The sequence below is a fragment of the Callospermophilus lateralis genome, chromosome 13 (genome assembly GCF_048772815.1).
Source record: "Callospermophilus lateralis isolate mCalLat2 chromosome 13, mCalLat2.hap1, whole genome shotgun sequence".
Classification (NCBI taxonomy): Eukaryota; Metazoa; Chordata; class Mammalia; order Rodentia; family Sciuridae; genus Callospermophilus; species Callospermophilus lateralis.
In genome coordinates this window covers 70,994,114-71,011,588 of record NC_135317.1, presented here as the reverse complement: position 1 = coordinate 71,011,588, position 17,475 = coordinate 70,994,114, and the positions used below count along the sequence as shown (strand labels likewise).

Below are 17,475 nucleotides of genomic sequence, written 5' to 3'. Positions count from 1 at the left end.
AATATTTTATTTTCAAATAAAAGAAAGTTTATCTGCAAGTAATTTTTCTTATACTTAAGGGTAATTATTAGTTTGAAAAACAGAGATAAGAATAGCTTTCTCAGCCCATAGCTGTACTATATGAATTTGGAGATGCCGGAAAAGATGAACCTGATTGTTATCAGAGAGTTCTCTAACTCAGAAGAGAGGAATTTATTTTAAAGAAATAGCAAAATTATAAATAAGGAAGAAACATGGCTTGATTTTGAAGAGACTAAAAACTTAGAATGTAAATAGGACTAAGTATTTTAACTACAGGCATGTTGTGCTCTTTCAAAGAAATAAACTGCTGTTTATAGCTTTTCAACCTAGAAATAAATGATAACTAAGTTAGGCTAGAGAAGAACACACACTAGGTGAGACTTGTGCAACTGATAATACTGAATGCCTGCTGAAGTCAGTGAAGGAAATCAAGGCACCAACACTTTCCAACAAGAGTAATTTTGCTGGGGCTGGGGATATAGCTCAGTTGGTAGAGTGCTTCTCTTGTATACACAAGGCCCTGGGTTCAATCCCCAGTACCATATTTAAAAAAAAAAAAAAAAAGTAACTTGTTAGAGATTTGGCTGCATATATAAATTAGTAGCTCATCTACAGAATTTTATTTTTGCCTTTCAAGTGGACAAATCATCTGGCTTTGGCCAGATGTTTTATTGTGCTTGTAACTGTATCAGTGCCACCCAATCATAGAGTATCTTCTCTTATGTAAATTCTTGACAAGAAATACTGTTTGTGAAGAAATTTTCACAGTGAGTAATTTTTTTTTTAATCTCATGGTGTATTCTGAAATAACAATATTGGCATTTTCACCTATGGTACAAAAACAATGAGGAGTGAAAACTCTCTCAAAGCAGGCCCCAAACTGTATTAACAGTCACTGTATTCTTCACTATTGTATACTCACATAAAAAAAATGGAAAAAAAAAAAAAAGCCATTTGTACTTCATGTTCTTAGTAAAACACCGAAAATTACTAACTTTACTAAATCTCAACCACTGGGTACATGTCTTTTTAACAATTTTCAGCAAACTGAAAAACACACTTATAGTAAACAGTAATGTACTTCACAGAAAATGCCAGTATAATTGGGTTATGACATAAACTGGTTGTTTTTTCACGTAATATCATGGTTATTCAGACTTGGCTATTTGACAGACAGATTCTTGAAATATGAATATAGTGAGTTTGTAACCTTGAGGCAAGTAACAAAGTTTTTAAAATTAATTATAATATATGTTTTCAAATTTATCCATTAAGATTTTTGACATAAAAGCGTAACTTTTTATGGAGTTATAGAATTCTAGAAAATTTGTTCTAGTCACAGTTTGAAAGCTTAATACTTGTCACAGTGAAAGCCTTTCCTGATTAAACTGGTGTTGATATTAACAAATATGATCCTTTGATATTATTACACAATGGAATAAATCAACATTTGGATATCCATATAAAACACTGAACCAATATTTTCCAAAAGACCAACACGTAAGTTTTTCAATTATTCATTTACCTAGATAGCCTTTAAAAATACTCCTCCCTTTTCATACTATGCATCTGTGTCAGACTGGGTTTTCTTCATATACTTGATAATCAAAAAAACATGTTACTACAGATATGGTGAATACAAAAGTTGATGTGAGAATCAAGCCATACATTAAAGAGTTTTGCAACAATGGTAGACAATGCCATTCTTCTCACAAACTGGTTTTTGTTTTGGAAAATAATTATTCTCACAAAGATATTCTTATGTTGGGACTAGGATTGTGTCTCAGTGGTAGAGCTCTCCTTTAGCACATGTGAGGGCCTGAGTTCAATCCTCAGCACCACATAAAAATAAATAAACAAAATAAAAGTATTGTGTCCAACTACTTCTAAAAAAATATTTAAAAAGATATTCTTATGTTAATAAATTATGGATTTGTTATTTTAAAAAATAAGTACATAGTTTTCAAATTTATCCATTAAAAATCTTGATATATTAAATATAGCTTATAGTCCATATAAACAAAAGTTCTTTGTGGACCTCAGTAAGGCTTTAGGAGTATAAAGGGATTCTGATAACAACTAGTTTGAAAACTATTGCTCTAGGGTATCAGTCCCACACTTGCATAAGAAAAAGTAAGATATGAATGTCTTTAAGGGTAGAAGGCAAGTGGTATATATTACGTACATATAGACGACTAGTTCCTATTTCTGAGAGCTCCTGTGCTGTTAATCCTTCTGAATTGTTTAGATTTCTGCATAGGTGCCTCCTCTTTCTCACTCAGTTTCAGCTCACGTTACCTCTTAAGAGAGGCTTTCCCTGCTATCCCTAGCTAAAGCTAAATATTTCCTCATTATCTGTGTAAAAACTTTTTTAACTTCAAAATTTAAAAATCTGTTATAAGCCTTTAGGGCCAACAAACTGCAAACTAAAAACCTATAGATTTTTTTTGATCCAATAATAATTTTTAATTCTTAATAAACAAGATAACTTACAGATAATGGTATTAAATAAAATAATCTGATATTCCAGTTACACACTCCCCACTTCATCCCCCCTTTCTCCCTCAAAATCAGACATGACAGCATTGAGCACTTTCCCCTACTAGTAACAACTGGCTAGTGTCCAGGGACAACAGTCCCTTTCATATGGAGCCAATGCTCTTCAGTTCAGCACATTCACCCCTAGAGGACACCTCTCTTACTGACAATGCTCATCTGGCCCCTAAAGGCATTTGGAGCCTGTCAACTCCCACTCAGTGACCCAAAGATTGGCTCTTTAAAAATACAAAATTTTAACCTTTTGAATAGGATTAAATTAATTCTTAAGGTTTGATTTAGCCAGTTACCCTAAGATCCAAAATTGAGAGAAATACTAAGACAGAAATCCATCAATGTTAGTATAGACATGTGATCTTAAGCCAGTCATGGGCAAGAGGTAAATGCTGATATCAAAAACATGTATTTCATTAATTTTATACTGATATATTTGGATAAGTCCTTCAGGTTTTCCTACTGGACCAATTTGGTATTTTAAAAATATCTCAAATACAAGCATATAACACTGAAGCATGGTATGTTAAAACACTTCCTATACAAACTGCTAATTTATGTGCTTTCTGGTCATCAATTCCATAAGTGAAGAATTTTTGTTTTTTTCTGTTAGTCTTAAACACTGCTCAAGAAAAATCAGAAATCCTATAGCTGAAATAAAATTAGCTTTTGATAAAACAAGAGGAAAAACTGAACTACAAATGATTTTCATACATAAAATTTAACCACTGAACTATAAACTCATCCAAAATTAGAAGTTAAATTTAGAAAACTATTTTTGGAAGCACTGGACATATATAATTAACCTAACAGATTATAAAGCACACTTTGATAGAGGTAATCAGATGATAACTATTCACAGCTTAACTACTATTCAATAAAAAATTTCAGACAGTTCTCTCAATATCGATAACCCAGTAAGAAAAAATTTCCTATTTTCAAAAGCATAAATAGGAGGGGTTGGGGCTGTAGCTCAGCAGCAGATCACTTGTCTCGCATGTGTGAAGTACAGGATTTGATCTTTAGCACAACAGTAAAACAAACAAATAAAATAAAGGCATTCTGGCCATCTACAACTACAAAAAAAATTTTTTTAAAGCATAAATAGAAACTATATTCAATTATTTCTCTTCAATTCTACTGTATTTATTAATTTTGAGCTGTGAAATTAAAAAATCATATGCTTTCCATACTCTTCTCTTCCAATGAGTAATCACAGAATTCTTTGAGATTTGATAAAATCAGCTGAAGAGTAAATTATGCATATATAATTAAAACTGGAAGAAAGTTGGTGATTATGCCAAGTTTTATCAAATTTAACAGACTTTATTGAAATTGCTATTTATTATTTGCCTGATTATAAAACTAAAGCTAGTCCATGGCAAGATGTAAAGAAACTTAGAAAATTATGCCATCTTATCACCCAGAGACAACATTTTGATATATATCCTTTGAATCCTTTTTCTATTCCATAAATACAAATAGTTATTGTTACAAGTTAACATTAAAACTAGCATTCTTAGCAGCAAATGCTAGTATGCACTGCTGACTCCTTAGAATAAATTCTTAGAAGTGGATTTTCTGGGTTAAAGGGATATATATTTTTAAGGTTTTCATACATATTGCCAGAATGGTCTCCAGAAAGCAATGCTAATTTTGATGTGGGCCAAGGGGATATTACTTTTTACAGAGGTAAGCATACAAGTCAGATCATAGTTAACATCTCAGCTAAAAAAATCTTCTCTAATATAATATTCTGAAAAGATTAAGTTGGGTTTAATTCAAATTACTGTCTGTGTCAAACTGTACATGGCTGTATATAAATAGTTTGACAAGGAAACAGTAATAAAATAGCAATTTAGTACCTTGAGTGGGTGTGCAGAAGATTCTTCAGTGGACAAAGCTGCTGCTACCCCATGAAACCTTCCTAAATCACTCTATGCTCATCTTGTCCTCTGGAAACCAACATCTGAATTTAAGCTTTCTATAAGTCTTGTTTCCCCGACATGTTGTAAATCCTCTTGGAAAAAACACCCTGTGATTCACACTTTTTGTAACCCATAATGTTTATATATACAATAACCAGTTATTCCTTCAAAAAAATCTTGGGAAGCCAAATTACTACAATTGCCTGTGCTTACTTTGACTGTGCAGAGAAGTTTGCAGCAGCAAAAACAGCAGCTTCAACTTCTACATTATCATGTGAATCCAAACTCTGACGAATACTGTGATGAGCATTCTTCCTTTCAGGAATTATTGATGCCAGACTTCCCAACATCCTGCAGTAATAGAGAAACCCAAGAACTGAATAAATTCAAGGTCAGGAAAGGAAGAAGCAAAGCAAGCTAGATTATCAAGAACTAAAGTTTGTAGGCTATTCCATTTCAGGTGAATAAAGCTTAACTTCAGGAATCAAGCAATGAGTGGAATTCTAAATACTTTTACATAATTTAATATGCCAGAGCTATCAAAATGGCTTACCTAATACAAAAAGTTTAAAAAATCATCTTGAAATACATCCAAGGTACCAAATAGGGCCCCAAAAAGAAACTTTTTAAATTACTAAAGCATTAAAATATCAATTTTCCAGGGTTGAATGAAGTACATTTTAGCAAAGCATTAAGAATATAACATTTTTACTGTTAAGCAGATTCACAAAGTAAATCAGTAAAACTTCCAAGACTTTTTCCCTCACATCAATAAATAATGGTATCGTGATTTTCAAATCTGTCTTCAGTATCAAGAGAACAGAGGTAGAGGATGCCCCCTAGAGCTCATACCAGAATCAGCAACAGTGAGGAAGTTAACTTCTAGAAAAACACAATTCATTTTATATAATAAATAATTATAATAAAATCATAGATTTAAAAAAGAAAAAATCCACTGTTTGCAATATAAACTACAGAAAATAAAGCCTGAAAAATCCTTTTGGCAGAAAGCTACGGATTTTAGAAAAATGCAAAACAATGAAATAAACAGAACCTACAATGTTCCTATAATAACAACCTTCCTAAAATTAACATCCTAAGTGAATAATAAAGTTAATTTCCAACTTAACATGTCTTCACCTAATGATTTTATGGAGCTATAACTGATTAGAACTAAGTAGTTGAGTTCTTATACCCAAATCCTTTTCAAAGATCCATCTTAATAGCCAGATTTTTTTTCAATTCTCTGGATATTTCTAAATGTCTTTTGGCATATTTCTTCATTTTATCATACAAGAAATAACTTAGGTGGATTTTTTTCATTTTACATCAACAAAAGTAATTTACTTCATATCAGTTCATTGAAATGTAAATTAGAACTAGAACAAGTCTCTCTAAACAGAATAGCCATACTTCTTTTTAGCTGACTAGTCCACTGTTCCCCATTATCTTTTTTTTCCTTTCTTCCTTTTTTTTGGGGTGGGGGGCGGGCAGGTACTGGGGATTGAACTCAGGGGCACTTGACCATTGAGTCACATCCCCAGCCCTATTTTGTATTTTATTTAGAGACAGGGTCTCACTGAGTTGCTTAGCGCCTCATTTTTGCTGAAGCTGACTTTGAATTTGAGATCCTTCTGCCTTAGCCTCCTGAGCCGCTGGGATTACAGGTGTCCACCACCATGCCTGGCGAAAAACACATTATCTTTTGAAAATTATAAAAGCAACAAATTTGCCCCCTCCTTTTAAAAGAAGAACATTCCGAGAACTGCATTGTATACACTGAATATGTATGGTAGTTAACTGTGGTAAGCACACGTATGGCTAAGTTAATTGGTTTATCATTGCCAACATCTGGGGAGGCTTTCACATAGTCACAGTTTGAAATTGTCTGCATACATGCATACATATGTATGTATGTATGTATGTGTGTATGTATGTGTGTATGTGTGTATGTATGTGTGTATGTATGTATATATATATATATGTATGTATATATTCTGAAACATATACTATTTAACTTGTAAATACAAAAACATAAGGGATATGATGCTGATTTATAACTGCTACATTAAAACATAACACTGGAAGTAATTCTGTTCCTGGATTTCAGGTCCTAAAAGAAGTTTTTCTCTGCTTTGTATGTAATGCCTAAAACATATATCTGAAAAATTATTGGTACTAGCATATATAAGAAACTCACATAACTTTATAATAAAAAGATAAATAACATAAGATGGGCAAAAGACACTTTTTAAGAAGATATGAGCTAGGCATGGTGGCGCATGCTTATAATCTCAGCAGCTTGGGAGAATAAGGCAGGAGGATCGTGAGTTCAAAGGTACCTCAGTAACTTAGCAAGGCCCTAAGCAACTCAATGAGACCCTGTCTCTAAATAAATATTATTTTGTGTATCCTGATGTGGCTCAGTGGTTAAGCCTGTCTGGGTTCAATCCCCCACTATCCAAAAAAAAAAAAAAAAAAAAAAAAGATATAAGCAGCAAAAGGTATATGAAAAAGTACTTAACATCATTACTGCCAAAGTAAAGTCCATTAGAATGACTAAAACTTTTAAAAAACTAACATCAAAAGTTTTGGCAAGGTGTGAAGCAGGCAGAACTCTCATACATTGTTGGGGGAGATATAAAATGGCAAGAACACCAGAAAAAAGTCTAGCAATTTCTTATAAAACTAAATATACATTATGAATGATCCAGTGATTTTACTCAGAGGTATACACCCACCAGAAAATAAAGCATGTTCACAAAAGATCTCATACAAGAAGAATGTTCATAGCAGCTTTATTTTTAATAGCAACAAACTGAAAATAAATGTGTTTGTTAAGAAAATAGATAAATAAATTGTTATAGTGATACAATAGAAAACTACTCACCATTAAAAAATGGTTATTGATATACATGGGTTAATCTCAAAAACATTATGTTGCGTCAAAGAAGTCTCACACAAAAGGATTCCTATTTCCTGAGTCCATCCACATAAAGTTTGAAAACACAAAAACTACTAGTCTATGATAGCAAAAAGTCAAATGAGTAGTTACTTCTGGGAGGTGATTGTGGGTCCAGCTCAGAAGGGGTACACAGAGATTTCTAGAGTGATGGTAAATTCAGTATTTTCAAAAGGATTGGGGATACATGAGGCAATTGTCATAATCAGTAAATATACATGTAAAATTTGTGCTTTGCACTGTAGGCAAATTTTCATTAAAAAAAAAAAGATAATTTTTTTTTTTACCAGAAAAGATCACCATATATTTTATTACTATGTAATAAAATTGATATGACTTTTCTCCTTGAAACTGAACTTTCTTTTTGAGAACTTTCTAGAAATTACTGGTTTTATCAATTAGAGCAGTCCTTACAGAAGAACTGAGGCAAGGCTCAACTGCTACCTAAGAGAAGGGCAAGAACGCAAAATGAATGGAATGTTCAAACATTAAGCTACTTCTTTTCAAAATATTCATACTAGCTCTAATTATTTGTAAAACTTATCTATTCCTTAAATTCTATTCTTCTTCTTTATTATCCTCTGATAAAAAAAACCATACTTGTAAAAAAAAAAAAGAATTCAAACCTTATAAAATCATACAAAGTCTCTTATAATCCACAACCCAATGATCCTGCCCCAAATCATCACTTTTAACAGGATATGTTCCTCCATATTTTCACTGAGTCAAATAAATACACACATTAGTATTAACTGACTAAAATTAGTAAAAATGTAAATTATCTGATCATTTTTTAAACTTAGTATCTCTGTATATTAGTACATACAGACATTTCATTCTTTGAAATTGATGTAAATTAACTGTTCTCATATTGTTAGCATGATTCCCCCCAATTTATCATTGTAAAATAACACTATGATCATCCATATACATCTTCACCAACTTATTAACTGACTTTAAAACCATATATTGTTCAATTTAATCTCTCAAAAGAAAAGGAATAACAAAAGCAGTTAATTATGAATAAAAAGAATTGATGCTTGAAGTGGAAAAAAGTAAACTCAGGCAGAAGTGACATTTTGGACCTCCTGATCAAAAAGAGTATTGTCTGGGCAGGGAGAGTCAGAAATAAAAATTATAATTTAGGAAAATAAATTTCAAAAAATCCCCTAAAATTATACATATAAAAAATTATGGTTCACTTAGGATATGAAGCTCACAAAAGGAAATTTGAACAAAATAAAAATTTAAAATAAAAGTGCCAAGAAAGAAAAGGAAAGACTAAAGAAACTACAGTGGTTTATCCAGTGTTCTCTAAGAAATTCTAACATAAACTATCACATGCAAAAATGAGCACATAACCAGAATGAATGTAGAAAACGGACAGAAAACAAGGTCAAGAAGGCAAAAGTTCAAAAGGAACTGAGGCTAAGCTATATTGAAATCCACCAAGTTATTTGATCAGAACTCCCACCTACATTGAGGAATGTTTCAAATACAAGTTAGGCAACAATTTACCACCAAAACAGTAATATAGACGTTAATTGAAAAGAATTTCAGATTAGGATATTACCACATTTTTGCACTGAGTCTTAGTCAAAACCCAAAATAAATCTCTAATATTTAAACTGAAACAAGTAAGTACATTGCCTTTAGTTACAGCTTAGTCTTAGGATGAATGATTATTCAACAGCATACCGGAGTGTGATGGCTCTTGCTACAGGATCATTACTATGAATCACAGAAAAAATTCTCTTCACAAATTCATCCACATTTAGGATCTTCTCCAAATGCTTCTCACTTTGTTGGGTAACTTTAAGAACACATAGCCTCAGAAAATTGTTTCTAGGAAAACCAGAGATAATATAATTGAATCACTTTAGGAAAGTAATATCTGGGATTAAAGCAACATTAAAGATATTAAATTTTAGCAACAAGCAAATGTTTTTCCAGCTTATCATTATTTGTTTCACCACTGAAAGGGTTACCTAAAGTCTGTACTTCAAAAGGATACCAAGCATAAACACAGCTATGCCCTACAGAAGTAAATACTCTCTGAATCATATTCTTCATTTTTGCTAAGTGTCATTAAATCTTATACCAAGGTGTAGTGCACACTGCAATATGCTCCACTAAAATGGTAAGTAACCATGTAGAAGTCCCAAAGGGAAAAAAGAAAACCATAACACAAAACAAAGAAATATGAACAATACATGCTTTAGAATAGTGAGGCTTTTGAAAGACTTACCCAACTCTGAAAACATCAGCTAACTTTAGGAATGCAGAATTGATGAGAATAGGAAATGGATACTTCTGAAAAAGCCTGGGAAAGCGGACAACTGCTTCACACTGTTCACCAAGTTTGCCAGATCTCAGACCTATCAAAAACATGAGAGGAGAGCACAACTTAAAAATTTGTGTCTGCAAGTCAAAAAAAGCAGACACCAACTTATTACACAGTAAGGTAACAATCATTCTTAATAATTACATAAAGTACAACCATAATTCATTTCTCATTTAAAAATAGTACATAAATTAGTAATTTGATAAATTGATACTTTTAGATACATAATAATGAAAAAGAAAAATAATTTTAAAGGTCAGTAGTAAACTAAGGCTATTCAGGGACATAAAATAAATGCCAAAAAATTTCTAAACCACAGAATTTATGTTCTCTGACCACAATGGAATTAAATTAAAAAGAGTAAAATATTGGGGTTGGGACTGTGGCTCAGTGGTAGCACACATGCCTGGTATGTGTGAGGCTCTGAGTTCGATTCTCAGTACCATGTATAAATGAATAAAAAAATATCTATCAACAACTAAAAAAATATTAAAAGAGTAAAGTATCTAGAAACTTCCCAAATATTTGATAATTAAGCAATGCACATCTAAATAACCCACAGATGAAAGAAGAAATCAGAAAGAAAATTAGGAAAGTATTTTGAACTGTATGAAAACGAAAATACAATTTGTGGGATATTTAGTGCTTCAAGGAACATTTATGACATTAACTATATTAGGAAAGAAGAAAGGAATCCAATCAATGATCTTACAAGGATACCAACATAATTCAATGTGGAAAAGATAACCCTTTTAACATGTGATTCTTAAAAAATTAGATATCCAAACGGAAATAAAAAGTTAACCTCAACCCTTAACTTGCTCTATAATCAAAAATTAACTAAAAATTTTTTAGTTAAAAAAATCTAAGATGTAAGATTGAAATATAAGGGCTAAAATTATAAATTGTAGAAGAAAATGGGGGAAAATTTTCGCAAGCTTGTGTTAGGCAAAGAATTCTTAGATTAAAAAAAAGCATGATCCATAAAATTAAAAAGTAGTAGCTGAATTCCACTGAAATTAAAATTTCTGTTCTTCAAAAGATACTAGAAAAAAAAGAAAAATACAAGCCATAAACTGGAAGAAAATATTTACAAAACAATTAATTTGATAAAGTTATCTGATAAAGGACTTCATTCATAGTTGTTATAACTCAATAAAAAGACAACCCAATTTTTAAATGAGCAAGATTTGAGGAGAAATTCCATTAAGAAGGAAATATGGATGACAAATATAAAACACATGAACAGATGCTCAACAGTACTAGTCATCAAGGAAATGAAACTTTAAAACTACAGCAAGATATCACCCTGCACTTACTGGACTGGCAAAAAATAAAATAAAATAAAAAACACGACAATACCAAATGCTAATGAGGATATGGAACAATTGTAACTCTTAAACATTGCTGATGGCAATGCAGAACTATATAGTTCTTTGGAAAACAATCTGGCCCTCAGCAAATATATGAAAAAATACTCAATGTCATTAGCAATTAGGGAAACACAAATTGCAACTACACTGAGATTTCATCTCACTCCAGTTAGAATGGCAGCCATGAAGAATACAAACAATAATAAATGCTGGAGAGGATGTGGAAAAAAAGAAATACTTTTAACCATTGCGGGGACTGTACTAAAGAAATCAGTATGGAAGTTCCTCAAAAGACTAAGAATGGGGCCAGGTGCAGTGGTGCATACCTGTAATCTCACCGGCTTGGGAGGCTGAGGTGGGAAGATCATGAGTTCAAAGTTACCCTCAGCAAAAGTGAGGTGGTAAGCAAGTGAGACCCTGTCTCTAAACAAAAAATAGAGCTGGGATATGGTTCAGTGGTCAAGTGTCCCTGAGTTCAATCCCTGGTACCCTCCCCACCAAAAAAAAGACTACGAATGGAACTTCCATTTGATCCAGCTATATCACTCCTCAACATTTATCCTAAAGAATTAGAGTCAGCATACTATAGTGATACATGGATACCTATGTTTACAGTAGCACAATTCACAATAGTCAAGCTACAGAACCAGTCTAGGTATCCATCAATGGATGAATAAATACAGAAAAAAAATGGTATATATATACAATAGAGTTTTACTTTGCCATAAAGAAAAGTGAAATTATGGTATTTGCAGGAAAATGAATGGAACTTGAGAAGATTATGTTAAGTGAAATAAGTCAAACTTGGAAAGCCAATGATCGTTATGTTTTTTTCATATGTGAAAGCTACAGAGACAAAAAGAAAAGAAAGTTGGTGGGGGAAGGATCTCATGAAAATTGAAGGGAGATCAGTAGAGGAAACAAGGGGAAGGAGAAAGAAAAAGGATAAACACTAGGAATGATACTGGCCAAATTATAGTGTCATATATAAATATATAACAACAAAGCCTACTGTTATTTACAACTACAATGTACCAATAAAAAAAAGGAAAACATTCTGCTCCTTTCTAAATAAAGGTAAACATACGCTTACTATACCCTCAGCAATCCTACTAGATATTTACCACGTAAAATGAAAACATGCCCACAAAAAGATCTGTATACAAATATACACAGCAGCTTTATTCGTAATAACCCTAAACTGGAAACAATCCAAATGTTCATCAACTGGTGAATGAATAAGCAAGCAGTTTTAAATATGAAATTTCACACAAAACTACGAATTTCTGGCTTTTAAAAAAAAAATTAAGCCACCCGAAATATCACTGACCAAAGAAACAGTAGAATTATAGATCTGTGCTGAAGGTCAGTTTGGGTTTGACATCATTTATGATGGTAGCCATATACCCTATATACGACTTTGTCCAGCTTATTTTTTTGGCTGGTTTTGGACACGCATGAGTAAAATGGAACCTTGGGTAAAAATTTACAGTACTGGTAAGGAAGTTAATGTAGCTAATCAGAGACTACAAAATATATGCTGGGTAAAAAGGTGAAAACAGGTATAGGGAAAGTAGAAAGGTAATATACTGAGGTCTGAAGGAAAATAGATAATGGTCAAAATAGCAGTTAAAGCAGGGCATAGTGGCATCTGCCTGTAATACCAGCTACTTGGGAGGCTGAGACAAGAGGATTACAAGTTCAAGGCTAGCCTGGACAATTTAGTGAGACCCTGTCTCAAGGTAAAATTAAAAAGGGCTGGGGGTGTAGCTCAGTGGTAGAGTGCTTGCCTAGCATGTGTGAAGCCCTGGGTTTAATCCCTAGTACTGGGGAAAACAAAACAACAACAACAACAACAACAACAACAAAGCAATTAATCATAATGATGATGATGTATCCTAAGTGCTTATTCTGTATCAGATGCTCTACTAAAGTACTTTACAAGTAATAACGTCTCATATAATCACAGAAGCTAGGCACTATTATCTTCCCCATTTTCAAGATGAAGAAAAAAGCAAACATCTTTCCTAAAAAAGAGCTAACAAATGGCTAAGATTCAAATCCCGGTAGTCTGCTTCCAGAGCTTATGGTCCTAAACCATTATGCTAAAACCCATCTCTAGCAAGCAAGTAGAAAGACAGATTAAAATTAAAGAATAAAACATTTGAATTAGTGATTTCAGAGTGGCAAAATTCTGAAGGATGACAAATTCCAGGAAATTGTGGAAAAATAACAAATTATGGTAATCTTAAAGTTCTGATCAAGTTTCAAAACAGCAAAAATTTCTAGATAGCATGTATTTGTAGCTCTTAGTTGCAAGCTGCACAGAAGCTAACTGGCTGATAAGTAGAAAATGGGTTTATTACAAGACTAATAAACAAAAATTTAAGGCTAAATTTCTAAGAACATTAATACCACACTGCCAAATTGATTAGATGAGGACACCCAGCATTGCTAGGAAACACCAGATGATACAATACCACCTAGGAATATCATAGACATTAGTGCAACTATTGTACACTAAGAATACTGAAGCCACTCTTGCTGTCAGGACAAGGACCTGTGAGTATGCTCTTCAACTCTTCTTGCATAACTCCTAAATTAGAGATTGAAGGAGGTGTGTTCAATTGGCAGAGGCTAGGCCAGACACTGCACTCTTTCAATGATCAAGCAGGAAGACAGTTTCACTTACACCTTGATGAGACAGGGCTCATGATGTGGGACATTCCTCAAACACAGAAATGATCAAAAGATGCTAAGCAACCACTAACATGACTAACATTTACTGCAGAGTACCACTAATGAATCATTACCAATAAAGAATATTTCAGGAAGATCTATCATATACATTTGCTTTAGCTAAGAGATGATGATGATGATGGCCATGATTCAAAATGAACCATCTTAATATCTAGTCATTGAAAAAAAAAAAAAAAAAAAAAAGGTGTTTGTGTTGGGAAGGAAGCAGACATACAAACACAAGTATGCACCACACATTTAAGATAACCTGACAATTCACAGCTTAATAAACTGATAATAGCAAAGCCTTAATTTATATTTAAAAAGCAGATACAAATGGAATAATGTCAATTCAACTAATGATGCATTAAAAATAAGCATTCTTTTCCAAAATTTTCAGAAATTTTTATGTGTACATGGTGAGATTTAGTGTAGTAAGCACATAATAGTGATTTAGAATCCTAATAAACTAATTTTAGTTTATTAATATTTAAATATTTAAAAACTCACTTTGATAAAATTAAAAAAATAAAAAAAATAAAAACTCACTTTGTCAGCTATAAGATAGCAGATGTTAGACGTACATAAAAGTAAGTCTATGAGATTTAGTAAGAACTAAAGAAAGGCCTTGGGTTTCTGATTAGTTCAGAGCTCATTCAAGGAAGCACCAACCAGGTTTTAGAATTTGTATTTCCTAATGCTGGTTTTTATGCAGCTTTGAGTTGCTAAGAGTCTGCACTCAATTCTACATGATTTTATAGGTCCACTTACCTATACTGACAGACTAAGTTTAGTCTGGTTATAGAGATCTCAAAAGAAAAAATTTGAGTGACATGTCCACTCCTGACTAGATTAGTTATGGTATGGAATTAGCCACCTGGTACAAACCCGACAAACCTGGCCATTCTCTTTGGAGGGGTTATGGAGAAAAGTACAGAAAGGTCTCATTGTTCACCATACCCCTAATTACATCTGTGCCGATATGAACAGTATCACAGCAATCTATGGTCTTTTTCACATCGAGAGTTCAGATGTTTTGGAACATGGGTGAGGTGATGGCATCTAAGGGGGAAATCAAGAGAGTACAGATAGTTGTCATAATTCATATCATTTCTCTTGTCTCATAATTAAATTTTTCATTAAGCAGAGCACCACACTTTTCACACAGCTTTAAATTCACCAGCACCTCACAGTACTCCACCCTCTATGCACCAGCTTCAAGAAAAGGAATGAGACTCACTACCTTCTCCCTATTGCTTTTACCTCACCCAGTCGGAGTGATGTCGTTTAACAGTGACTCCTCACTGGGTACAGTGGTGCACACCTGTAATCTCAGAGGCTCAGGGGGCTGAGCCAGGAGGATCTCAAGTTCAAAGTCAGCCTCAACAACTTAGTGAGGCACTAAGCAACTTAACAAAGGCCATGTCTCAAAATAAAAAAGAAATTTTAAAGGTGGTAGTGGCTGGGGATGTGGCTCAGTGGTTAAGTACCACTTAACCTTAGCACTGGTTCAATCCCCAGTACCAAAAAAAAAAAAAAAAAGAAAGTGACTCCTCTTCCCCCAGGGTGGAAGCGATCTTGCGTAATGTTCTAAAATCATCAGGACAACTTCCCATCAGCTGATCTAAAAATGCTTAGAGTGATTAAAGAAGTTACATTAGTGGAAAAAATTACATTAGTTAATATATGTGAGATGCATCCTTTATAATCCCTTACGTGTAGTATGATTTTTCTATATCATGAAATGTGTCAAAAAATGTAAGTTGCATTTGATTATGATACAAGTATCATAATCACAGAAGCTTGGTAAGTATGCCTGTCACTTTTATCTTTCGGTATCTTCCCAGTGCACTTGGTATCAAATTCCAATTTCTTGTCCTATTTAAAGAGGCAATGTTTAATGTAGCCCTCTCTCTTTTCACATTTGAATGTAAACTCCTTAAAGCAGTCCTGTCCACTAACATGGCCCCGAGTCTAAGTGTACTGCTCAGACCAATGCAGGTGAACAGTAAATACTTTTTGAATGAATAAATGGCTATCATATGAATGATTCTTTTCCAATCTTACCACTACACCTTGAATAAATTGAGTCATCTTCAAAATAACATCCATTCATCCCTATGGAATCAGAAACAACTTGCTTACTGTTATCCTTGCTCAAAAGGCTCACAACAAAGTGCCACAGGTTATAAATATGCAACAAGCTTGCTTGCTTGCTTCCTTCCTTTTTTGCAGCACTAGGGACTGGGACATCAAGCATGTACAAGCACTCTATCACTGAGCTACATCCCCAGGCCTTTTATTTTTATTTGGAGACAGTGTTGGCTGGCCTTGAACTTGTGATTCTTGTCTCTGCCTCCTGAGTAGCTGGGATTACAGGCATGCACCACCACATCCAGCCTATAATAGGTCTTCATTAGCAGCATTTCTCAAGTTTGTTTCTAAGTACACCAGTGCCACAAAATATTTCTTTAAAATGGAGTTCAAGAGTCCTGTCATATACCTAACTCTTATCAATATTTCTACTTGGATGTTTTTAAGCAACATCTCAAATTTAGCATGATCCAAACTGATGATTTTTACTCTCTATGCCAACCATCCTTCTAAGAGCTCAGATCAAATGCCTCTTCTTGGCTACTCATTCTTAAATCCTCACACAATCCATTAACTAATCTTGTTGGCTTGAGCCTCAAAATATATCCAGAATCTCAGCACTCCACACAATTTACTGTGACCATACTGATCCAAGTCACTATTTTCTTTTCCTTGGATTATTACAAATGCCTCCTCAACTGTCTCCCAACTTCTGTCCATGGCTCTCCCTTTGGTTTATTCTCAACACCGTAGCCATACGGATCCTTTGCAAAGCTAAGTCAGATTATGCTATACAACTGCTGAAAATTTTCCAGTTTCCTCACTCAAAATTTAAACTAGTCTTCAATGGTTTGCATTGCCTTACATGAACTGAACCAGCCTCTGGTTCTTTCCACCCGTCTATCCCTATGCTATAGCATGCAAAGAAGGCTTCTGCCTCATAGCCTTAGCACTTATTCCTCCAGTTGGTCAGTAAATCCTTTCTTCATTACCCTTTATAAAATAGGAAAACAACTCCAACCCCATACTAGTTTTCTTTCACTTTTTTCATTTTCCTTTATAATATGTCCTACTATCTGTCATAATATATCCTTATGTTCCTCAATCTAGAACATAAGCTATATGAAGTTAGGATTTATTTGTTTTGATTTGTTTTATTAACTGCTATATCCCTAGCATAAAGCCCAATGGTATGTGTGTAAGGGTAGGGGAAACACTCTTTAACAGGTAAAGGATGAAATGACTCAGTATTTAAAATACTAAATTATAAATATTCTGATTAAACTGGTTATTTCTATAATCTAATTTAAAAGGTACAGTAATGTGAAAAAGAACAAGAGTTTTGGTTTTTGTCTTATACAAATTATCTTTCTGAATTTGAAACTCATCTATGAAATACTTATCCAGGGCATTGCTGGGAGGATTGAACATGATCACTTACTCTTTGTCTAGCACTGCCTGGTT

The 17,475-nt window shown here is 33.4% G+C and overlaps 1 protein-coding gene across 1 annotated transcript in view; it reads right to left on the bottom strand.

The window, feature by feature from the left end:
• Ints7 (integrator complex subunit 7) overlaps positions 1-17,475 on the bottom strand; it is a 70,458-nt gene that overhangs the window by 50,796 nt on the left and 2,187 nt on the right. The window contains exons 2-4 of the mRNA XM_076831547.1: positions 9,710-9,839; positions 9,160-9,306; positions 4,713-4,850 (exon numbers count right to left, since the gene is read on the bottom strand). Coding sequence (XP_076687662.1) covers positions 4,713-4,850; positions 9,160-9,306; positions 9,710-9,839 — 415 coding nt within the window. The remainder of the gene's footprint in view (positions 1-4,712; positions 4,851-9,159; positions 9,307-9,709; positions 9,840-17,475) is intronic.